This window comes from Pyrgilauda ruficollis, unplaced genomic scaffold (genome assembly GCF_017590135.1).
Source record: "Pyrgilauda ruficollis isolate IOZ18807 unplaced genomic scaffold, ASM1759013v1 scaffold28, whole genome shotgun sequence".
Taxonomy (NCBI): Eukaryota; Metazoa; Chordata; class Aves; order Passeriformes; family Passeridae; genus Pyrgilauda; species Pyrgilauda ruficollis.
This window is the reverse complement of record NW_024524155.1, coordinates 3974737-4001093: the sequence shown is the minus strand read 5'-3', so window position 1 is coordinate 4001093 and position 26357 is coordinate 3974737. Positions and strand designations below refer to the sequence as shown.

The 26357-nt window shown below is 41.3% G+C and overlaps 1 protein-coding gene across 4 annotated transcripts in view; it reads right to left on the bottom strand.

Moving 5' to 3' along the window:
• NRXN3 (neurexin 3) overlaps positions 1-26357 on the bottom strand; it is a 914575-nt gene that overhangs the window by 881259 nt on the left and 6959 nt on the right. For all 4 annotated transcript variants that reach the window (XM_041471885.1, XM_041471888.1, XM_041471886.1 and 1 more), the window contains exon 2: positions 345-362. In XM_041471885.1, the coding sequence (XP_041327819.1) occupies positions 345-362 (18 nt within the window). The remainder of the gene's footprint in view (positions 1-344; positions 363-26357) is intronic.

Genomic DNA, 26357 nt, shown 5'->3' with positions numbered 1-26357 from the left:
AGGAGAAAGAAAATGACTAAATAAATTTTTACGCCAGACTACACACAGATGTATCAGAAATAAATAGTATATAATGCAGCTCTCAATGCCAGGTTCAATTAGCAATACAAGCAACCATTCTCAATGTAATTTTCATTAAGAAAGCATCCCTTTAACTGACCAATACAATGTAGTCTCTGATGAGGGAAGTTTGTGACCTTGGCTATGATGTAGGCCTTCTTTCAGCAAAGTATGTGCAATCCAGACCTCATGACATCCAGCAGGAAGCAGGATGAGACCTGCCTTGGTAACTTACCACCACTCCTTGATGAACAGCCTTTCAGCTCAGCAAAAATAACACTTACCTGGAATATGATTGACATCTGTCGAGGTGTGTTCGTGGCAAGCAGAAGGGAGAAAAGAAAGAGAAAGAGAGAGAAGAGAAAAAAAAGCCATTAGAGATGCACACAGCAACTCAGCATCCTTGCATGGAAATCAATTTCATGCAAAACCAGAAGTAATTAGGTTTGTTTGAAGGCCACCCATCTGCATCCAAGCACGCCGCCATGCAAGGGAGGAGGCACTGGCTCCCTCTCCACTGTGCATGTAAGAGCGAATCCACCATCATATCTGTCCGGAGAGAGAGTTCCTGGAATCAGATAGAACCAAGCCACATCAGTTCCTGTAAGAATATTCGTTAAAATATTCTATGTTTTTCACACACACAGATGCAAAAGAGAGAAAGAAAAACCAACCTGCCTGCAGAAGGCTTCTATAGCACATAAATTCAAGCAAGTTTCCAGAAAAATAAAAAGAACCTGCTCCCCTTTTATAAGGGGCCATGTGAATTTATGACCAGGTGTAAGACATACAACATAGTTCCAAAGTCTAGAAGAGAGCCCATTCCTTTTTTTCATTCTTTCTGCCTACCATCTTCCACATCCTTCATTGCAGACAGTAGTAGAGGTGGGGGAGAAGGTGTGCCAGAGCTCTGCACATATTATCCTTCTCAAGATGCTAGATTCAGAAAGTGTCATCTGACCACTTGTTCTCTCTGTGGTATAAGATCACTTTTCAGAATCAATCACACAAATTTGAAAATAAATAAGTCCTTCAAAAAGGAAGGAGCAAGACTACGTAATTCATAGTATTGATAACTTGATAAGAGAAAGCATATATTTAAATGTACTGTCTGTTTTGGGCAGAGCCCACCAATCCCAAAGAAAGTACTTTAACCAAATGCTTCTCATAACGTTTTTAACATCGCAAGTTTAGTCTTTCTCTGAATAAGCTACACTTATCATAATACCAGGGAGAATCCCATGAAATCTCATAGGATTAGATCAATATTTTCCTTACAAGGAAGGCATCAAAAAAAAAAAAAAACCAAACTTGCTTGTGGAATCGGAGAGGTAGTAGGGAGAATCCCATGAAATCTCATAGGATTAGATCAATATTTTCCTTACAAGGAAGGCATAAAAAAAAAAAAAAATTGCTTGTGGAATCGGAGAGGCCAGGTCCATAGACAGCATTCTCCCCTGGAAGCTTGTACCCTTGTCCAGGAGTTGGGAGTGGAGTTATCACTTTCCAGTAAGGCTTCAAGGAATATAGTAATGATTTGGACTACAGATCCCAGACTACTGCCACAAATCCAGGAGCATGACATACTGAGTGCACTGGCTTCACAATAAGGTCTAAGGCTATCTTCTCCTTCTCCCAGCGTGCCCTCCAATTTCCATCAGTATTCCACCTTCCTGTCCAAACCCACTGTGTTCCTGTGAAACTGGTGCCACTTGTTCTCCTGGGATACTTGCAATTCACTGGTGAGTGATTCCCATGTGTGCTGCTTTTTGCTTTTCACTTTTTAATGGCTCCAAAACCATTTGAGGAAAAGTCTCTGTGGAACATTATACATATATCAAGCTGTCCTTTCCTAAGGAGGTAATAACCCAAATAAAACAATGCACAAAGAGGGGAGGGACTGTTGCATCAATTGATTTAAATTCCATAGCTTTTACTAAACATATATGGCAGATCTGATGCAGATTATTTGCTGCCTTTCCTCTTTTAGCCCATAATTGCATCCAAGAACCAGTGAGTAGGCAGGCCTAGAAGGACACTAAGCACTGAAAGTTCACCTGAAAGTAATTACTTTTAGGTTGGAAAAGCAAACAACTGTCAGGTAGCAATGCATGCACTGAGGATAGAAAGAAAAAGAAGGTCATAGCAGGGGCAGAAGGAAGGAGAAGACCGTTAAACACCTCTCCAGGATGTGAACATGATGACAAAGAATTTACAAATCCACTGCTAGGAGCAGTCTTTCACTGCTTGGGAAGAATCAGTGGTAGTAAGAGATGATCACGTACCTCAGAAGAGGTAGAAGTGATTACCATAAGGTACTGCAAATGTTTCTTATAATCCAGCATCCACTTGAAATTCTATTCTAAGCAAGTAAAAAGTTCTCAAGCCATGTTTTCCTCTCAGCCTCCCTCCACGCCTGACAATGGAGCAGGCACTGCTGCAGTCCAGGCTACCAAGGGGGGCCTGGAACAGCAGGCAGCCTCACCAGGGTGTCTGTGCCCCAGCGGGAAATCTGTGGGGTGGCTGGGGAATAAAAACTATCAGCAGATAGTAAGGGCAAAGGAAAGAGCTAGCCAAGGGTTAGCAAGGGATAAACACACTAAGCAAGTACAAGAAGAGGCAGTGGGCTGCAACTGATACACTGCTTGAAATAATATTTACTTAACCGCACAAGAATTAAACAGGTCACAAAGGTGCTAAAAAGGGAAATGATAAAGTACTAAAAGCTAACATAAGCATCCCTGAAATTTAGTTTCTCAATGGCAAGTAACAGCAAGGATATTTCTTTTTACCGGTTTTTTTTTTTTGCGCCAATATCCCTAGGAGCAGGCATGCCCCATCCTGACTGACTTAACGCCTAGGGTTTTTTGCTGCATCTCTTTTTGCAAAGTTTCCATCCAAAATGATTTCTGTATACACTAGTTGCACGACTAAAGTCACTGTTTGCATCTCTGTGACACTTCCACAGTACTTACCTACATGGCAGCCCAGGTCATTAGTGTTACTTCTCATACTAAATGCAGAAGGAGTTTCTTGTATTGCAGACACCCCCCCATGTGGTATCTGCTGGCAAATGCTGATTCCAAAATGGTGAAACTACTTGCTTTTTAGTTTAAAAAAACAAGAGAAAGCACTGCTTTCTTTGCAAAGAGAATTAAAAAATTACTCATAGCCAGTCAGTTGTCACAAAAGACCCTGCATTAAATACCACTGTGGCATACAAGTGAAACTGCCATGCAAGTCACAGAACCACAAAGCACAGAATAATCTGGGTTAGAAGTGACCCACAGGGATCATCAGTTCCAGCTCCTGGCCCTGCACAGTACCATGCCCAAGAACCACACCATGTGCCTGAGACCTTTGCTCCTTGAGGTCTGTCAGGCTTGTTGTTGTGACCACTTCCCTGGGGAGCCTGTTCCAGTGCCCAATCACCCCTGGGTGAAAAAAACAGTTTTTTTAATATTAAATATAAGTCCCCTCAGAAACACCATCACACTTCTGCAGTGTGGAATGTTATTCCACTTTGGTTCACAATTAAAGCTGTAGTTGCATATATTGACAAAAGGGACCCACCATACCTTATGGCTGGTAGCTCTACAATTAGGAGACATCTAATGCTTCAAGAAAGGTAAATGACAGAGATGGCATATAGCTAGTGTGACCAGAACTGGGGACCTGAGATGACTCTCCTTCAGACCCTGTCATCTGAGATGTTTTTTCAAATTCTCTTAGTTTTTCTGTTTTGTTTACAATAGGACTGTTTAAAATATGTCCCCACTCTCTTCCTCTTCCATCACCACTACCTTCCTCCACCTACACAGACCTCCTCCCTGCCACAGGGACTGAGGAGGTAGAGCATTCCAATGAAAAAGGGAGCATGCAAAACCCAGGGCCAACAAAAAAATTCAGTGACCATGGGACTTACTGCCACATAGATGGAGGTTTCTCCACTTCCTCCAGCTCAGAGCAGTTCAAACACAGAAAGGTCTGTCTCTTCACATAAGACAAGGCAGAGCTTGCTTGATCCTATACACAAGAGTCCATTTATTGCTCCTTTGTAAAGGGCTGAGCTGCAAGCCAGCAGTGTTTGCTTTTGTTCTTTGATGATAATAGCAGTGTTGAAAGAGGGATCAGCAGGACCGCTGCCTTTGTCTGATGCAGCCCCAGCCATCTATCTGGGTGGGGTGGGAAGGAAGGAGGAGGATGAAGGGGAACAGGGGGAACAAAGCAAATGTTATTATAGCTCAGATCATTTCCATGCCTGTACAGGAAACATCTGAGGTATTTTCACACTAACATTTTTAACACAAGGTTTAGCAAAAAAGGGAAGGTATCATGACAGCACACTTCTCTCTCCAGCTGGAAGACAAGGCCAATGAAGGCACAAGCCCTACCAATACTCATCACCCTGACTTGAAGAGACCTACTTTCATTTCCATCTCTGCAATCCATTCAATCTTGTCCCCTGCTTTGATGTGCTGTGGACACCTGTCTTCTGGCAGGTCAGCTGTGAGCAACTGACTGAATTCACAAGTCACAAACAAGCTGGCAGGCAGCAGCATCCTAGGTTAAGTGGAAATAAGCACCTAGAAGTGAATGGCACTGAAGTTCTCCAGCATCCTCTTATTACTCTCACTCTGAACAGCAGTGTACAGAGGACTGGGGAGCAAGCAGAAGCTGGAGAGAGGAGGAAAGCAAAAGCCATAAAACTTAGAGGTATTTTTTTGTCATAGGAGACCCACTCCCAAATGAGAGGAAATCCAGCTTTTAAACACAAAAATTACCATACTCTGAAGATTATTCAGATATTGACACCTAAAACAGCTTTTCTAAAGTAGATTTGGCTCTCATCATTCTGCAAATACAGAAATGGATATGGGTAGAATCTCACTGACAGAAGCAAGACTGGTTGGAAACTCAGGCACTTAATTTGACATATTATATATATATGCCTATATATATATATAAACATAAACCATTCAGACCATAGATTGATGCATTTATGGCAGTCAGTGAAATTATTCAAAAGATACATGACGAGCCAGCCTGAGCTCCTGAAGTGTGGTAGTAAGAGATGTTGGTGACTCAGAACTGGCTGATTACTGCCTAAGTGAGTTCTGATGAAACATTTTTAAGAATAAGAAAAGCTGCATTTTGGTTCAGCTGGAAACACCTCAAACTGGGAAAAGCAAATTCCTCACTAATTTGATACTTCATCAAAGTGTTAATTTCACATCCTGATTTGGCAAGTGGTCTCATTCTATCCTAATCTGGTCTGTTAAGGCATGAATAAACACAAGGTCCTACTACACCTCCTACAGACTCTTCTTCTTTCTCTTCAGTACACAGGCGTTCAAAACCATCAGGGAGGGTTACAGCAACTCAAAAACAAATAGCATCTCCATTGTATAAACACTTTATAACAACAATTTGCTTGGGTAAAGATGGGCTCAGTAATGAGGTCAGCTTCAAGCATTAGCACATCCCTGGATACAGTGCTCACGCTGGACATAGACATTTTGAAGACTGTTGTATTTATGGTTAACCAAAATTAAAATCTTGGCTCCACTGAATCCATAAAGGACTTGAAAATTACTTTAAGAGTGTCATGATTTTCATCCTTCATGTTTACTTAAAATCTTTTGTTTTACTGGTAGTAGGATGCATCCCTGGTGTCCTTCCAATGATTCCAAGGGGATTAATTTGCTAAATATTTAAGTTGCTAAATGTTTAGGATACTGAAACAAATCCAAGACCACTCCAGCCTATGATGTCTGTCACTGAGCAACACACTGGGATCATGAAGAACTTCACAGTACTAGCAGGTGTAGGCCTTATTGTCTCACTCCAGAAGAATAGGACCCTGTAATTTGTGTTAATGGAGTGTTGAACACTTCTGATTTTATTCAGTAGAGATAAGTGGTGACACATACACAAACAAGTTCATTACAATCAATTACATTTCTCTGTGTTCTTTGTCCTATGGGATCTCTTAGGCTGCCAGCCTCTTGGGAATAGTATTCATTTGATACATTGCATAGAATTGCATACATTTGTGGTACTGTGCCTTTGCACAGCTAATACTTGGGATCCCAAAGCACTTATTAGCTGTGACTATAGGACTCATTCATCCAGTACTGAAAAGCAGCCAGCTCTGAAGTGAAAGAGACAGATGTTTAACAGCTTATAGGAACACCATACAGCAGTTTAGCATGTCAGAATTAGACCAACAAGAATTACTTAAAGAGGCAGAAAGAAACTTTGCTGATTCTACTAAAAGTGCTGTGTGATTTTAAAGCACTCATGATTTAAATGAGGTGAAGGGATTTGATTTCAAACCTTATCTGCTTTCAAATCTTATCTGAATTACAGTGATTTGAGCCTGCCAATCCTTTTCTCTATACTGTTCACATTAATGATGTGGGCAGCCTACCCTCTGGATGGGGTCAAATATGAGGTCAACTGACCTATATCCAAGTGTGTCACCTTACAAGCATAGGAAATCTGAGTGGAGCCTTTATCTACTAAACAAAATGGAAATAGCTGTTGTACACACATACTTCCTGTTTGCTTTCCAAAACTGATTTAATCAGATTTTTTCTTTCCTTGTTCATTCCCTATTGGAAATTCTAGTTCTACATTTATTGTATTATATGAGTTTTTTTATTAATTTTCTTACTAGTTTTTGATATCAGTGGGTGGCATAGCTCACCAATCCAACTTCACTGAAGGATTGGGAAATGACATAGGAAGCCTTTACCTTAAGGGGCCAAGCTTTTTCCTCTCAGGGTGTTATGAGTAAAACGTTATCCATTTTTATTAAGGTTGCAGAGTTACAACAGGTTGAACAAGTTGCTGTTGAATTGAAGGTTAGCTTCCTGTTGCAGTCACCTCTTGTTAAGAGTTCTTCTTCAATCACCTCTTAATGGTTGTTGATCAGCCACTGTCCCCGCTGCTGCTTGCCAGGGCGTGCCACCAATCCCCCCAGGTAGCAGGGGAAGGGAGTGACATCAGAGCTAGTATGCAGATGAGAATGCATTTCACCAGATTTTGCAATTTTCCAGGAAAAAACACCCTAAAAACAACGAGCCAACATGGAATTAAGAGACCTAAGTGATGTCTAAAGGTGAAGAACTTAGCCCAGTATCTGCTAAGATCCTTTTTACTTCTCACCCTAACCTCAAAAGATGTTAACTAGAAAGAGGACCTGGAATGTTAGACTGAAAAAGTGGAATCTCCTGATCTCCCGTGAGGACGGAAGCCCCAGCTCTGCCTGCAGACCAGCAGACACAGCTGCATCATCTTCCTCCTCCGTGCCACTCCTGGGAGCAGCGGCAGTATGGGCGCAACCCGTTGGTTTCTCCCCACTTGAGCTGATTCTTTCTAAAAGGCATTAAAAAGGAGAACTATCTCCTGCCCTATTTATTTCAAGGGAACCAAAATACTCAGGCAGAGTGTGTGCTCAAGCTAGCTGGGGAGACATTTGCAAACCACTATGGTTTTGCTACTGTTATGTGGCCATATAGAAAAGGGGCTTTGATATCAACATGGTATGGATTGATTAAGTATGCTTGCTGCTTTCAGAAACCAATGCACAGAATTACTTGGCTCCAGTAAGAAAAAAAAAATGGAAAAACAAATTCCTAATAATCCCTCTAATTAACTCTGTATCATTACTATTCTTAGAAAAAGTTGTTTGCTGATTTCACAGCTTTCAGTGAAAGTACCATCCTCTCCCACACATCCTAACAAATATGCTCACATACATTCCCCAGGGCTCGGGTTACATTGCTGGGGGAAAGTCAATAGTAGACCACTGCTAACAAAAATCCAACTGGAATTTAATTACTCTGTGCCCTCCAGGCAATCTGTCGATCTTTACTTAAGCTGCCTAGATACAGTGCCCGAGCACTCCAGGAGGAAACTTCTCTATGTTTCATCCTAGGTGTCTGGGCACTGGACAAAATAGAGGATGTACTCCCTGCTATTTTGCACAACACCCTCATGCATCTACATTCAGCCAGTTATGTTCCCAGTCTTGTGGGAAACACAAAGATACTATAACCTTCTGAAGGGCAGATGCAAGCAGAAAATAAGTGTTCTTCATATTCACCATAGAGAGAATGAAAAAACTTATGATGATCAAAGAGAAGTTTTGGCTTAACATCAGAAAAAATTGGGAGGAACAGGGTAGTGAGGCTCTGGACTACTTTGGCCAGTGAGAGCTTGCCAAAAGCATTGAGGACTATTCAGAAAAGACTAGATAAGTGCTTCTCATTAATTTTTCAGATTCACCTGATTTTGTCATGGAAAGACCTGTTGATACTTGTGACCTTTTCCAATCCCATTTTCTATGATTTTATTATTCTGACTCAAAAGACATTCTACCCAGACAATCCCATCACTAACATCTGCCAGTAACATCAACTTCATTAATGGAGCAGGGCAGACACCAAAGTCAAGCCTCTGATAGCAGCAATGCACAGGTACTCAGGGAAGAGTCAATGGAACCAAGAAAAATCACAGTACCATTATCAACAACTTCCAGCAATGAGACTGGTGGAGGTTGCATCATGATCAAAATGCTGTTCGCTCCTTGATGTACTTCTCCCTCTTTGAATTTGTCACATCTATTCTGAAACGTGTGAAACTGGTTTTCTTTGTTCATTTAAAACCTGCAACTGGGCATCCCCACACTGTTGCTTTATAAGATGCATGAATAAGCATTTTCTATTCAGCATCACCACAGCATTCCTGATTATAAATGTCTACTTCACCTCCTGCTTTAGCCACTTCTTTTCTAAACTGAAAAGTGCTGGCCCATCAACATCCTCTGCAGATGGCAGCTGTGTTTACCTGTAGTGAAAAGGCACCAATGTTATCTACATCATGACCAGTTATTCTGAAGTTAGTTGTACCAGGCCATTTGTATAACTCCTATTTTTTAGCACAGGTCTAAACCCATCCAAAGTTCTTCCCTCTCCTAAGTACCAATCTGACCAAAACTCCAATGAGAACAAAGTTATTATTCTTCTCAGAAACACAAACTGACAAGTTTATGAGTAAGAAATGTTTGGACAAAGCAGACTAAGATCACCCTACTGCTCCAGCAGTCCCTGTACCTCGTCAGAGGCTGGTGCAGATCCAGGCCCCTTCTTCTCTTTCTGTTTAGCAGTATCATGCCTGCAGTCCTATAAAGAGCATTTATCTGCCTTAGAATTTACTTGAAATGCTTGGGCCAAGAACAAGCTATAGCCCCTATATGCAGAGAACAAAGTATGTTACAGAGTAACATGGACATTCTTGATGGCATGTGCCCAAGTTAAGCATACACACCACACTGTCTTCTCCACGAGCACTACCATTTGTCATTCAATGTTCCATGCAAACAGCAAGAGTCACCATATGGTTAACTGTGCTACATATTGGAAATCACAAAAATTTTCCAACTAAGTGGTCACTCACAAGAAAAAAAAAAAAAGGGACTAAATTACTTTCCAGCCTTTAGCTACAATATGTGGGACCACAATTTGTAAGGCATTCATATATTAGGAACAGTGGCATGGTCACACAGAAAGTTGTTTTTCAATTTTCTTAGGTAAAGAGAGGAAGATGATTTCTCTTCCCAGCTTGGATGAAACAAGAACCTATGGCCTTCTAAAAGCATATAGGCATACTTCTATATCATTACCTAGGCATCTCTGTATCTGCTCCCCTCTTCCATGTCTGTATCCAGCACACACTTATGGCTGGAAACACCTATCCTCATTCAGATTTTGTTCATGGTGAAAAGTCTCACACTCTTTGAAAAGCCTTTCAAAAACTATTTGCAATATTTCCACAGGCAGTTGCTTCCTCATGTTTTAATTGCAATTGAAACTATCTTCCCATTACAAGCCAAATTTTCTCTTGACTTTAATAAGTAAATCAATTAATGTGGCATTTTAGGGGCTGCATCATGCCATAGCAATACTTATTCTTGTAAGCTGGAGGTGACACACAAGAGATCTTCGGGATACAGGAGTTAGTTTCTCTCCCAATGGTCTTCTTGTTTCAATCGATCAAGAAAGGATGGCAACTGGATGACTGCCCCTAAATGAAATAACCTCCCTATCAGGAATGCCTTCCCTGGATTCACCAACATAGCTATGTCTTCTCTGACCTCTCAGCTCCAGCAAAGGCAATACTGCTAGAAGGTTATCAGGACAAAGATAACCAAGAGCTTGATGCCGATGCACAACAGTGGACTTTACTAAAAAATAAGCTGATTTTCACGGTAGTCATCTTAGGAGTCTTGTAAACTTACATGAAACATTGAACTAACCATACGACCCAAGAAGCTGAAACTAGTTTCATTGCTGGCAGTCTGCAAACTGAAACCATGTCCATGGTGTTTCATCCTTGTCCACATCACCTGCAAGGCTGACACAGAGACTGGAAACTGAGGCATTGCCCACCATATCCCACAGGAAAGGACGACTCCGCCTGTTGAGGAAGAGGCTGCACACATGCTAAGGATTTTCATCTTTGTCCTATTCTCAGAACATCACCATGACAGCTGCAAAAGGCATTTACTACCACCAAATCCACTGTAAATTGTGCTGCCTCTGTTCCTTTCTTATCATCTAAAAAATGACAGATGGAAATGAACTTTGGGCATATTTCCTATGGCATATACATCAATGAGAATATTCAATAAATAGTAACACAAAGAACAGAAAAAGAAGTTAACCCAAGGAGATTTGGGGGGAAAAAAATTCTAAGTAAGCAGAGAAAGGTTTGTTAAGCCTATGAAACGGCCCAAGTTATAATCTATTTGCTGTACCCAGTCTTGGAATTAATAAAACAAATCCCTTGATGTGTCTGACAGAGTTATTAGAGGATGTTAATATTCCTCTCAGAGCAATCTGAAAAAGTGGAGCTGGAGCCACAGAATGCTGTGACTAGTCTAGTCAAGCAAGGGTGGAGAGAGAAGAAGGGGATTCCTTCTTCAAACCCACCTGACTCTCACTGTCAGCATTGCTTATTCCTCTTGAGCCTACTCGAGAAAGTGTTAGAAGCTGCAGAACAAAAGGCTAAGCTACACAGAGGAAAACTCCCCATCCCCACTTCTCAATCTTACACAAGGCAGGAAGAGAGACAGTGTGCCACTGGTTGAGCCCTGGGATGCCTGAGCCCTTCCCTGCTCACAGCAGGCTGGGGGGTCAGGTCATAGAAGGGAGGGCATCCTGTATCACTGGTCTCACAGGACACCACCTGAGCTCTGAAGAAGCAGCAGCTTGTGCAGGCTTGGAGGCCAAGGAATCTTCATCAGGAAAAGATAAGTGATTCCGTTTGCTACACAAAATAAAAGGCACTACAGCATGGGAAGGAGGAGGAAAATCCATTCAAGGTGGATAATATCCAAGGTCCACTTGATGGAGCATGAAAGCAGGACTCCAAGCCTCTGAAGAGAAAAATTTTACTCACTATCCATATTCTTCTTTTTATTATGTCTTACTACAATGCCTATTTTACTACACCATTTGGTTTTAAGCTTTCTTATTTACATCCAGAAAAATCCCTGCACACTATCTCACACACAGCTGCTTCCCAGCACTAAGGGAGAGACTCAGCAAAAAAGGCTGGCACAGTTCTGGTCAGCCACTTGGTGCCATCAGGTGCTAAGATCTGTGCTTCAGTAGGTCTCTTCACCAAGGAACCACTCACAGTCTCCTGTTTTAAACACTCATCTCCCTAAATTGCCTAAAACCATTGTCTCAAAATTCACTTGCTATCTATAATGCACTAAGCATGCCTCTGGATTTGGTGTAAGTATCAATTATTGATTTGCTCACTCCAATTCCAATTAGGATGGAGTTCCAGTGTGCCTGAAAAGCGAGAACTCCATTTATTACATGTAAAAATATATAGTGCATGCTCCTCCAACGTACAAAAACCATCCTAAATACAGCAATGAGTAACCAGAAGAAATGCATCTCCTTTCCTCTCCTTTCTACACTTACATATTATTTTTAGAGTATGTGTTAATGGGCTTTATATTCCATGTTATTGCTGTATTTGCTGCTGCAATATATATATTTAAATCAAACAGAAGTCATCAGGAGGTTCTATTGGAAGCATTTGCCTTGTTTATTGTTGAAAGGCACTGCTTGGAAAAGAGCAACTGCTGACTTCAGTAAATGTGAAACATAATGACAGGAAACAGCTGCATTCTGCATCTTTCAAAATGCTAAATTTTCTTGTGTGATTGTCTAAATGTAGACCTGCAGCCTACAGCACAATCTATGCAGATGCAGGCCCAAGTGCATAATCACAGGACCTCACACCCACTGAATTCAGCAGATGTCTCTCTTCATTGAATGGACTAGGCCCAGGCCCCTAAAATTAATGGCATTCAAACACAGGGAAAAAAAAAAGTTGTTTGTTTTTTCTTTCAATTAACATGTTAACATAATACACACAAGTTCATATCCAGAAAAACAGAAAACAGAGAGGGTGTAGAAAAAAGGTGTACATCTTTTTGGTACTAAAAAAAAAAATGGCTGAAAATCCCTACTCTTTTTTAACCTGTGAAAAAAGAGTGTACGCAATAAATAGCTTCCATGTTCATTATCTCAGATTTTTTATACAAAAGGCACTGCTGAACAGTATGAAGCCTCCAAGCCAGCAGTTCAAATCCACTGTAAGTCAAAGATTCAAAGTTATCCCCAGCTAGTAGCCTTCCCATAACCTAAGTGGAAACAGATTAAAAGACCCCTCAATTCATCTCCTGGCTGATTTACAAATCCAGAAAATCCACCATCAATAACTGGCTTCCAACAGTACACAAATGTGTTGAGCACTGTATCAACTGCAAGAGCACAACCCCACTTCCCACCAAGAAGGCTGCCAAACACAGTGTCAGACACTAGCACTGATACCTCATCTGGGTCTCAAGCACAGAAAGAATGCAATTTAGTCTCTTATTTTCAAACGCCATCCCTTTCCAGAAAATTTCCATCAGATGCTTGTTACACAAGTAAAGGCCAGTACATCTTCTCCAGGAACTGTTACTACTCAACAGCCAGGATGCATCTCTATGTGTTCATGCACTAAAATCATGGAAAAGGAAGGTGTCACAATCTGCAGCACACATCAGGCTGTTCCAGAATGTTTGGACCTGTGTGTCTGATGAGGTCAAAGAGAGCCACAGCCTTTTTATTCCCTGAGCAATTGAGGGTTTGTAACTGCAGCATGAACCAGGGAAAGCCATTCAGCTTGCTCTGATTATATCTTAAAGAGCCTCATTCACTGCCAGGTGAGTAATCAGTCCCACACTTAAAGAGCTAATAAAAACTTCCTTCACTAGGAAGACACTGCCCTGAAATAAAACAATAGCAATTAGGGAAAAGAGATGCAATTCATCTTTGGATTTCAGTGATAGTCATAAGCATTGTTGCTGAAGGATTTGGAAGAGGGATAGTACCTTCTTTTCTATGCCTTCTAATTACTAAAAGGGTAATATCTCTTCTCTCCTCTTCAGGAATATGCCAGTATGGATCCCACTAGAAATTGCTGGAAAGCAGTAGCCTTCCAGGATGGTAGGAGAAAGTATTTTATCTGCATCAAGGAGTGATTGTAAGACAGTATTCCTGAAATTGTATCTGACCTAGCTGGGTTTTCAAAGAAATAACAAGATTAAAAATTTTGATTATTCTGTATTGTCACCTCACAACATGATGTAGAAACAGGTACTAACATGGGCTTTGAGTTCACAGAATTACAAAGTATTTGAGGCTTGAAGGGACAATCATGCTCATCAATTCTGACTGCCCAACTCCCCTAGGTCAAAGTAGACCAAGTTGCTCAGGACTTTAAGTAGTCAGATTTTTACTGTATTCTAACATGGAAGACCTTGCAACACCTGGTGAAGTGAGCCTGGATATGCAGAACAGGACACAATTTAAAGACAGTTGATAAAATCTGGTACACAGTCATACAAAATGGAAGAAGGAAAGAGGAGTGGGGAGCATTTAGACATCTAGACCAGTATGACATCTAGAAAAGTCAAACAATGTCATTTGGTAAAAGATGAGCAGTAAATCATTGCCTTGTACTACCTAACCGTGGATATTGGGCAGCATACATAGGGAAGTAATAGAAAAATACACAGTTGCAAAATTATGGCAACAGAAACCTAGCACAGGTAGTACATAGAGAAGCAGATGGAGCACTTCATATCTTCCTGTTGTCCTCTTATTACAAATGCTCCATACCTTCTTGGTGATTTCTCATAGGCAGCTCCTCGCAATACTGACTCCTTCTTCTTCCTCACAGCACAGCCAAAAAACTCTAACTTCTCAACCAGCCAACCTACTCTTTTACAATGCCCATCCTAATTGGATCTAGCTGTGGCCTATTAAGGGCAGGCCTGTTCCTAATTCTTGATAATTAGTGCAGCTGTAACTCCTTAAGGGTGAAATTACCTTCATCACTATCTCTATTTTTCTACATTCCATCCTTCCACATCTTCCCTTGTAACAAGTCAGTCATGGAATATTTGTATTAGCAAAATGTACAGAAGGAGATTTATAAGGACTTTTGTCAGCAGCCAGCAGCTGTGGGGTATCAAAAGTCTGGTGAAGAAGCTTGCCAGCTTGGAGCTACAGAGCAACAGGATTAATATTTGATCCAGATACTGATGATTTTCCAATGAGAGAGCAACTGAGTGCATCTTCCTAGCTCTTTATATGATGTAGCATTTTATGGACATCTTGCTTATCAGCCATGCCACAACAGAACCCTATAAAAGAAGCAGAAACACTGTGTAGACCAGCCCTGACTACTTTCTAATCCAGGATATTACTGTAGCTTCATCTCATTCCCAGAGCACACCCCTCACCACTGCAGATAGCTCAAGTGTCTATCTGCACCTTACAGTGATATTATCATGTTCCTGTTGCCCACAGAATAGTCATGACCATTGTCACTGCAGTGAGGACAAGAAGGAATAGTCTTTTTCTCCAGGATTAGCCATAAGACTTTGAGGTAAAAACACGTGATCGTGTTGCTTTATGGAGCCTAGACAGAATATATTGACCTTGGTTGCATTCTAGAAGGCCAGAGGTGAACTCTAACAAATAGCATCAGTTCTGCACACTATCATTTGAGAAGCAGCAATTCTTTCTCAACAGTGTAATACAAGTTAAACCCTAGTGAAAAAGAAGCTACCCAAGGGGAGCATATTGCCTATCAGCCATAATGTCCATGAACTTAAGTGCTTGTTATGAGTGAAAGAGAAACTGTTGTAGCTTCTACCTACCAGGGAAGTGGATCACTCTTCTACTCCAAATGCTGAACCCTTTACAGTAACATGAAGAATAAGGTAAAAAAAAAAAATGTAGGCCTTATATGAGGAACACTGAGGTCAACAGGGTCACTCCAAGGTATACCCCACAGACTGGGTAATGGTATGAAAGAACTGTATTGAGCCAGTCTTAAGCTTGGTGAGGTCAGACAATAAAGACTCACTTCACTAGTCTGTACCTCAGACAGAAGGCAGTACATATGCATCTGCTGGGTTTGTTCAGATCCAGAAAGGGAAACAACCTCCTTTATTATTTGGCATAATGGAGCACGAGCAAAAGCCTCTTCTTCACACCTACATAGTCTCTTGAATGACTCACAAAGAAAGCAACACCCACTTCTATTGGGGCAAGCTTTCTTAGGAGTGACACCCTGAAAAAGAATGGGGAAAAGATATAAAAGATTAAACTGGTCAAGTAGCTACAGCCATATTGAATTTACAAAGGAAGATGAGTCTGTCTGCAAAGATTTATTCACCAAATTCTGGAAGTACTCCTAAACACCACTGAAAATTTGCAGGTGTATAATGTGTGTGGGCTGTATTATCCACCAATACCTCACTGAACTTCAGGTTGGGAAGAAAGTTAAATCTGTTGACCTGAGAATTGCATTCACTGCAATTCAATGATAAAATGCAAAACCCTAGAAAGGACAAGTTGGGCCTTCTGATATTTCAGTTCAGTCCTGTTCTGCATTACAGCTATGAAGTCTCAAGTGAGCATTAGTTGTGCTTTCTCACTAGATTTTACTCTTCACAGCCTTTCTCCATACCAATACAGAAAGACAATTTCCATTGTCTCAAATGCAATGACCACCTTCTTACTGACTTCAGATCCCTCAGCAGTGCACAGTCTCATGGCATATAGATATCTGGATACTGGCCAACTTCAGGCTTTTTCTGTCAAGGTCTGAGGCAGGACTTTGCAATCATCTTAGAAAATACAGGACTCAGCTCCACTACCAATGATGATCAAGACAGCCTTGGTGCTGTTGTGTCAGCCCATGAGTGACATCAACCCTGGCTGTCTTCTGCCTGCTATAGTTTCCACATCAGTCTTTGCTTTCCTGTCTGCTGCAGTAGACACTGAATGAAACCACCTCATTTGAGAGCAGGAGGCCAGAGCTTGTCTCCAACAGGACCTTCAAAAACTGATCCAGCAGATGGAGCTTTTACCTTGTATCTTGCAATTTACAGTGTTGTGGAGAATGACAAGTCTGGCATCTGCTCTTTTCTGAAATTCCCACACACAAAAGAGAAGCCTGTTGTGTTCAACCCCTATAATGATTAACCCTGGAAAATACACAACTCTTAAAGCAAGCAGGGCTTGGAATCCAGAGGGGTCAGGAGGAGTCAGTTCAGACAGATGGTCTTGGAGATAAGAGAGATGAGTATTTTCTCAGAAATTAGTTTCATTTGAGTGCATTAGCAATATTCCATTATCTATTTCTCTGTCCTAAGGCCTAGAGGGAAATGAAAAAAAGGTCACACCACCTTTCCATCATCCTGTTAAACAAAAGGGAGACCCAAAGTTCCTACATCTCTTCTAATTTCATTTATGAGGAATGTGTAGGCCAAATAGCATTTATACTGACATCTGAAGACCTAGAAGAATTCACTCCTCAAAGCCAAGAGCAGAGGAGTGAAAAAAAAAAAAAAAAAAAAAGAAAAAGAAAAGAAGACTGTTGTAGGAAAAAGAAGATTCATGCATCATTGCATTCTTCTTTTATTTGGGAAGATTCTTGGAACACATTTGTCAAGGGCTAGGAAGATGTGAAGAGTGTGTCTCTAGTATCAGGTGGCAAATTCCAGCAAGGGACTCAGATGTCAAAAGGAGGGAGATTTAAATTATGTTCATGGAAGAGATCCTCAAAGATGTGGACATTTGACCTAGCTGAAGACAAATACTAGAATGCAAAAATGGAAGTGCAGCTTTCCCTTCCAACTGAGTGTCTTGAAAGCTGATCAGTTTTCCATGCTTGGACAGCTTTCCTGCTACATTCACACAGCAGGACTGGGTTTTCCTTTGCTGACTCGCTCTCTTTTTCTCCAGTTGCACATCCCAACCCCCAGCCTCCTGTAGCTTTGCCTCAGAAAGACAGCTTTGCCTCCCAGTGCCAGTATGCAAAAGCCAGCCTGGCCAGTCGCAACCAGGAGGCTCTTCTCCTGCTAGCCATGATCATCTTGACAGTTCTGCTTTCCCCTCACATCATCTGTCATCTCTCTCACTGCACCTCCCCGCCCTAAAAGCAGCCTCCTCCATCTACCACTTCAGGGTTGAGGGCAAGAAGAACAATGATCAATGCCAAAGTCAGAGCACTCACTCCTTCTTTCCTTCTCCCACCAGAGTGATAAGGCAAACAGAGCCAGGGTCAAGCCTGGATGGGACAATTAGGCTGGAGGAAAAGCTGTGAAAAGCAGCATAACCATAAGCTGCTCATACAAAAAATCAGCTCATACTTCTGCTCTGAGAAAGGAACAGCTGGAGTGTTGATGTTTAGGTGTGATTTGGCTTAGAAAAGACTGCCAGAAAGATTTAAGGAAAAGATCCACATAGTCACAGGTCTGCACATCACTTTCCAAGCATCCATCATGGAAATAATAGCTGTACAAATACATCTGAGTCCGGACTGGCCACTCGCTTTTGTGTGCATATCTTGGTATCCAGTTTGACAGCGCTACCAACAAATGTCACTCCTGATCTTGGGATTGCCCATTTGTTTAGATCTGTTTCCTTCTGGCCTAGTTCTGATGATGAGTTTCATTACAGACATAAAGGAATTCCAGTGATATGGTTCTTCACAGCACCAACAATTAATTTGTTGTGCACTGCACTAAAATAATTAATATATGCTTACAGCTTCAAACAATTTAATTTAAACAGCTTCCATAATAAATGCCAGTCAGAATTGTTAGTTACCCTGAACAGAAGAGTCCCACTCATATTCCTGTGTGCTATGCAGTAAAATAGAGGACAGCATGGTTAAATGTAGTTTATCACAATTACACAGAAAATAGGAGAGCACTTTTGGGCTAAAAAGCATCCAGTCATGTTTTCTCATTATGTTATTGTTTCCAACATAAGCACAATGTCATCATGCCCCATCTGCCACCATGTTCATTCCACACTGAACTTGCTGCTCACTTGGGTAACTGTTCTTTGCAAGGCAACTTTGTTTTCAAGGGTAACATTAGAAGTGGGGCATACTGGAACCATTTTTAGTGTCTAAAGAAGAGATTTTTGGGCAACAAACACAAAAAAAAAAAAGAACTCTTAAAAAATTTTAAGCTGCTCAAAGTGAGTAAAGCTAATAAAAGAAAAGGTCTTTTCAGGAATCCATTTTTCCATGGGACTTTCTCTCTGCTCATGTCTTGGACAGGTGTACCCTTTGCTGGGTAAAAACCTGGATGGCCAAACCCCAGGAGTGGGGGTGAATGGAGTTACATCCAGCTGGTGGCCGGTGACAAGTGGGGTTCACCAAGCTCTGTACTGGGACCAGTTCTGTTAAGTATCTTTATCAATGATCTGGATGAGGGGATCAAGTGAAGCCTTACTTTGGAGAAGACACCAAGTTCAGTGGGAGTGTTGATCTGCTGGAGGGCAGGAAGGATCTGCAGGGGAATCTGGATTGGGTGGATTAATGGGTTGAGGCCAATGGTATGAGGTTCAACAAGGCCAAGTCTCAGGTCCTGCATCTGCATCACAACAACCCCATTCATCACTGCAGGCTGGGGGAAGAGTGACTGGAAAGCAGAGCAGAGGAAAAGGACCTGGGGGTGCTGGTTGACAGCAGCTGAACATGAGCCAGTGTGTGCCCAGGTGGCCAAGAAGTTCAGTAGCATCCCGGCCTCTATCAGCAATAGCGTGGCCAGCAGGAGCAGGGCAGTGACTGTCCCCCTGTACTGCGCACTGCTGAGGCCACAACTCGAGTCCTGTGTTCAGGTCTGGGACACTCACTACAACAAGACATTGAGGTGCTGGAGCGTGTCCAGAGAACAGAGCTGCCGAAGGGTCTGGAGAGTAAGTCTTTGGAGAAGCAGCTGAGGGAGGTGGGGAAGAGAAAAAGCCTGTAGAAGAGGAAGCTCAGGTGAGACCTTGTCCCTCTCTGCTACTACCTGAAAGTAGATTTGGCCTAGGGGAGAAATGGCCTCTTCTCTCAAGTAACAATTGATAGGATGAGAGGACAGGGTCTCAAGCTGTGCCATGAGATGTTCAGGCTGGATATTAGGAAAAATTTCTTTACAGAAAGGGTTGCCAAGCACTGAAACAGGCTGCCCAGGAAAGTGGCTGAGTCACCATCACTTGAGGTATTTAAAAAAATGTGTAGATGTAGCACTTAGTGGTAGGTTAATGGTTGGACTTGATGATCGTAGATGTCTTTTCCAACCTAAATGAGTCTATGAAAATAACCAACAAAACAAAAAAGTGAAATTGAAAACTCTTCTTTCTTCATCACATATGAACAACCTTCTATATGATCAGTTTTACTCAGCTGGAAGTTCAGCACAACAGAGTTCTGCCTTCAGTGGTTCTATTGGAGCCACTCCACTCTGGAACAAAGTTTTTTATGGACAATGAAGGCTGGAGAGAAACAGAAGGTTACAAGAAAGCCTAACCTTTGCAGGTTTGAAGAAATTCAGAAGGGAGGGGAAATGTAAAACCATACTTTCTCCCATCACCTTCCATGCAAGGGTATTTTTAGTCAAGTATTCAAATATTTGAAATTAGTCTTACATTTTGGTACTTATAGTGAAATCATAAACCTTTCTCTACTGCAAACATGTAGAGAAACTGGATCCTGTCTTGAAAAGTTGTATCGGAACACACATAAACCACAGACGGGCAAAACCAGCTAAACATTTATTGCTATAAGTCTATTTTTCCTTATTACTAACTCAAAAAAAGTACTAAACAGGGGAATCCATAAAGCATAGCCAAAGGAGTGCTGCCTACTGGCACGAGGTACAGAACAAGCTGGTTCAAGATGGTTTCGGTGGGCAAAGTTATGAGACAACAGCTCCAAAGGTAGAACTTCTTCATTATGGACAATCCAATCCACCAAAAAGAATAAAAAGAGAGTTGAAATTATTTGCATTTCATCTGAAATGTTACAATAATCCCTAAAATCCAATGCTCTGGTTTTAGCTTCACATTCAACATATATCACAGTATTTTGTGGGTTTTCTAGCACACTTGGATAAAACTAGATAAACTACTACATTGTTTAATACTTAGAATTTAGCATTCTGGATTCTAACTTCACCTCAGGCAGCTTCTGACTTGATACCCTTCAATAATTCTCATTCTGCTTGCCTCTCAGTTTTGCCATCAGTAAAATGGAGATAGCATGCATTCCACAGTGCAGCAGAGTGATGTGAAGGCTGACTGATTTATCAGTAGTTGTGAGATGCTTAGGAATGCTCTGATGAAATGTGCCACATGTATGCACAATTTATTATTAACCTGACAGCGTTTTAGCTCTTTTATTTTCCTTCCTTGCACACAATTCCAGTGCAGGATGCCTGAAGCACATTTGAATGGATGCCATGTGGCATTTTGATTGTAGCAGCATTGGCATTTTAATTCTGAAATTCACAACTTTAAGATCACATTTAAGCAAGATTTTTGCAATAAATTTTCCTTCTTCACTCAGTTTTAAAAGAGAAGCATTTGATTGGTCTTGGTTTCAATTCGGTATCAGATCATTAAAATTATTAAAGGCAAACACAGGCAAGGAAAGGATCTCATGGAATAATGTGATCTTTGGGCCAAATTTTTAGAGATGAAAAAGGACAGAAATAAATACAATATGAAGGTAAAATGATCAAAACTGCTATTTTGAATTCCAGATCAGTCACAAGGCTTCAAAGTACCTGAATCACTTTTTTAAATGGGACTTAAAAGTAACTTGACAAGATCAACAAATCTAAGTAGATTTGTGTTGAGTTCTTACTTAAGGACATCTTCCATCAGATGAATGAAAACTTTGCTTGAATAAGGAGTAGTTAGTAGATGAAGTTAATTTTAAGTTGAGTATTATTTATGGGACCAGATGTGCAAGAAAACATTTTATACAGTGATCCTTACGTTTGATATTTTCACTACAGAACAGCTCATTGATGACACAGTATCTGCAAGTTAAAATAATTCACATATTGCAGCAGAGCTGTGCAGAAGGAGAAAACAGCTGGGCAACTGTAAGGATGGAAACTAAAGAAAATGTAACCTACATTTTTTTTCACTCCCAGACCTGAAAAGGGGCTTAAATTGTTTTAGTCAGCTTTCCAACAACTACATTTTGTCAATTAACTAGGAGGAAACTTAAGTAATTTCAGTTCTGGAAGAAAACTAGTGGAGACTGTTACAAATGCCCCAAAATAGCATGATATAGATTCATAGATTTTTAAGACCAGAGGGAGCACTAAACAGACCTACAATATAGTGGTGACCTCCACTGTAAGTGGTAGCAAGGCTATAATTAAACACCACTGACAAATGAGTTCTGAAATCACAGCCAATTGTTCTCCCGGGATAGAGGATCTGTTACTTAGTACTTTGGTTTAGCTATCTTTTGCCTCAGGCAAACTGGGAGTCACCACACTGGCAGCAGCAATGACAGGGAAAACATCCCAGAGCTCAAGAATGACTGTCATGCCATACTGGTGCAGATCCCAAGTGATTTTCACAGGCAGAGCCTTGCTTATCCAGCCCAAATTTCAGCTTGGGCTGGCTGCATTTCAAAGAGCATTTCTTGCACAGAGAGGTATTTGTTAAGCTCTGCTTTGGGAATGCCTGCTGCCCAGTCCTTAGGTCCGGCTGCACTGTAAACTACTTAGGTTCAATCCAACATGCTAAAAAGCTAAAAAACAAACTGCTGACAATCTCAGCCTCTCAAATCAGCAGCTGTGGTGCTTCATTAATATACTCAGCCTTGCTGCCTTCACTGTCACTGTTGAGAGACTGCACTGTTCAGTGATACATATTAGAAGTCAAATGGGAAAGAGCCCACTCGAGTCCTATCCACTCATAATTATTCCTCAAGCCTTTCTTATAGTGGAGCTCTTGACAGACAGCAGTACCTATGGAGCTGTCACTTCCAACAAACTGAAAAGATAACAGTGCTTCACACCACTCTTCTCTCCTGAGAGGCTTCAAAGGGCACCAATCTGGTCATTGCTGTATTTGTGCTCCAGGCTCCACTTGCTGTCTGCAGGCTGGAAATCTGTTCTCCTCTCTGGTTAAGTTTAACCTATGCGTAGGTCTCCTTTTGCCTGCTCTTCTGAACCTACCAGTTCCCACAGGAGCATGGTGGGGTTCAATCCATGGGTTTCCATTAGCTCCATTTGGTCACTGTGGGAGTACGTGTCCCTTCCTTAAAACACTTCAACGTTTTTGTGTTATATTGCAGTTCATCAGTAATAGATACATATTTGGGCTAATCATGTTGGTAAATTTTAAAATAAGCTACATTGTTATGTGTAGCAGATATAGGGTACATTTTTTTAAAAAATCGGGATTCAGAAATTCTACAAATTAAAAACACATTGCTTTTTTCTGCAGATTGTCATCCAAATCAGTTGGGGTTTTTTTCTAAATATTTTGATCTGAAAGAAACCACCATTTTTCACAAGGAAAACATTTCCAGTCTGTCTGATTCTGATGTGTCTTAGCTGGTCAAAATGTAACTTCACATGTCTTTCATTCAAACATGCCACGCCATAGGGCAGGCAAACACCAGACTTCGTTAAAGATACATTTCTGTGTCAGATGCAAAGTAGAGATAATGTGTATAGGTATATAGGCCTCATGTCTGTTCAAAACCAACAGGCTTTGGAATTTGTTGTAGATGTGTTCATTGCTGCAGTTGAGACACAATTGAGAATTTCTGCTTAAGTAATGAAGGAAAAGAAAATTTAGGAGGAGGCAGCCAGCAAGTGAAATTAAAAATTGATCACTTGAGCCCTACTATTTTTTTTTTTCACTGAAGAAAAAAAAAATCACATCTCCAACAACACAGTGCCCACTAGAGGAACTCTGAAGAAAGAGGATTTTGCCATTTTCTGCTGCATCCGATGTTTACTCAAAAGGTCTTCTACACAATAATAAAATTATAGTCATAACAATATCATCATATTTCAAGCTCTGGGATCACACAGCTACCAGTACCTAATCTGCCAAATTTTCAGCTAGATATGCCTGTATGAGTTTTGTCCCACCTTTGACACTAATATAAACCTACCTGTAGCTCTGGTTATCCTGAGGGATATAGCAATGCTACTGCTTCACAATGACAGTGAAGATCCATCCATAATCTTTCACATTCACTGATCCTCTGTTATCTTCTTTACAGTCAAAGCTATGTGAATTACAAGGACCTACACAGATCTCCCATTACACCAGAGGTCTGGTAGGCATCATGCAGTGTAGTTGTTTTTGCACAGCCCCCTGCCTCCTATCACACCAAGTTCCAGAGCAGGTCCCAGAGAAGCCACAGAGCAAAAGGCAAAAGACAGAAGTTAAAATACAGAAATTCCAGTTACTTTACCAGAGTAAAGCTTTTTGGTAGCTTAGCTTTTTCTTTTAAGTAGTCCTAGACAAGAAATTTAATCACCTTTCTTCTTCACTAACTTCACCCTTTTCTTTTTTCCTTTATTTTTTTAATCAGCAATTTATTAAGGAATGATTCCATGCACTTCTTCCCCATTTAAAAACAGTATTTGGAGAATGTAAGAAATTTCAACCACATACAGAAAGAGGCTTAAGGAATTCAGCTGCAAACACAACTGAACTATGAAATTTGCAGATCACAACATTAGCCATTCTCTTCATGGCTAGCCATTCCTCAACTCTTGTTCCTGACCAGCCTGAGTGGAGAAATGTGCCTTTAGTTCCAAGGATTTCTCCTACATTACCTTGAGGAGAAAAGTACTGAGAGGCTCTCCAACCCTGAAACCCAGACTTGCAAGATGGATGCAGCAGGAATAACCAGAAAATAAAACACATGCCTGTGGAGACACACTAAAGGTTTGGAAAACTCAGGCAGTGTAATTTTTCTCAAATACTAAGGCAACAAACCACAAAGAAATGAAAATCCACCAAAGAGACTACAGAGGCCGAGAAAGGCTCCTGAATAAATGCAGCAGCCAAGCAAACTATGGAGCCTTCCAGCACTATTAGAGATTGAAGCCTGGTTTAACCTACAGCTCAAATTCCTACATCTTCCAAGGAACTGCTTCTTTCTTTTCTGATAAAGATCTCTTATCAAATACTCAGAGCCAAACCCAATCCATTATATTCAATTAGGTTACTTAACTGGTCAAATTCCATGAGTAAGAGGAGGAAGATCACACCTCAGAGCAAAATCCTGAGAGTCAAGCATACATTTCTTCCTTGCCCTACATTGCAAACTGCAGACAAATACACCTGCATTATCTAATAAGCAGTCAGAGCTTTGATGAGAGTTAACAGGAAAAGCAAGGTTTTTATGCACCCTTTCAGTGCCTTAGAACCACAAAACACTTGCCAGCTTTGTGCTAATTAAACACTCAGAAACAATCCAATGGGCTTCCTTTGCTATCTTGCTTTTCATGCATAGAGGAACAGAGGAAGGGCAAACTATGCCATTCTGCTTGGGTAGCCTTTTATGCTCTCTTTGCTTCCCCTGACAGCACAAGGTGGAGGCGAGTCTTGAGTATGGAGAGTGAAAGGGGCAGGCTGAAACCAGCAGCCACAGCAGGGAGAGAGCCAGTGCAGACAGGCAGAGGTGGGCCACAGTACAAGGAAAAGCATCTGATCAGCATCTGAGGTTCAAAGCAGAGGACATTTGGGGGAGGTCAGTGGAGCACATGGGTCAGATAAAAAAAAAAAAAAAAAAAAAAAAAGGCTTTCTCCTATTGCTGTATCAGCACCCTGCAGTGCAGCATCTGCTCCGTGTCACCAACAGGGAAGAGGCTGCACTGCTGCTCAGGCTCTGTCTTTACCAGCACAACTGCAACCTGGCCTGGGAAAGGTCTGCCTACTCACAGCGTGACACTGCACAGAGTAGCAGGAAACTGGGAGATTTCTGTTGAAAAGAAAGATGAGGAGCACTCCTCAAAGATGGCCACTTAACAAAGAAAAACACCTTAATTTCTAAATGCATTCCTAGCTAAAAAACTGACTATCAAATCAGGTCATTCTACTGGGTGTTCATGCATTATCATCAATTACTTGTCATGCTAAGATATTTATATGTCTCTATCACTGTCATACAGAAGCATATGGGATTCTTAACACCTGGAGTATAGGAAGCCCCACTGGCTACATATTTCAGATATAGAAACTGAGACACTGGGGGTAACCAGGTACATATCCTCTGCAAAGAAAGGTCAATTGATTCAGTCTTGAGTCCTTCAGTCTGCCAGCAAATCACTCCAGGGACGCAGAAAGACTGTAGCAGACATGGAAATCAGCCTCTTAGGTGCTAACACTCTTATGACCAGACCATTCAAGTTCTGCTGCCCTGCTCCACTTCCTTTATACGTTATACCTTGGTCTCTTTTAAGAATAATGAGGAGAACAAGTGTACATGCAGGCAGGGCCTGGAGAGCTGACACAGCATAACTGGCAAAGGTGTCAGTAGCACACAATGTGAATCCAATGCACTCAGGTCTCAGCCCCATTTCACAGCAAACACATTCAAATACAAATGAGTTCTTCTTCAAGTAGATTCTGATCCAGAGTCCTTCCTATCCCCCCAACATCTACTCCTCTGAGCCCTTGGGCTGTTTTGCACCCAGTTGTCAGCTCCTGGACCTGTTTACAGATGGAGAAAGGGCAACTGCTTTGCTCTGCAGAGTGGGTTTACAATGGCAGTGAACCTGTCTGCAATGAAGGATTGTGCAAGAGACACACACATACACCAGAAGTCACACTGCTGTTTCTGGACAGCAATAACATTGCAGTTGCCTT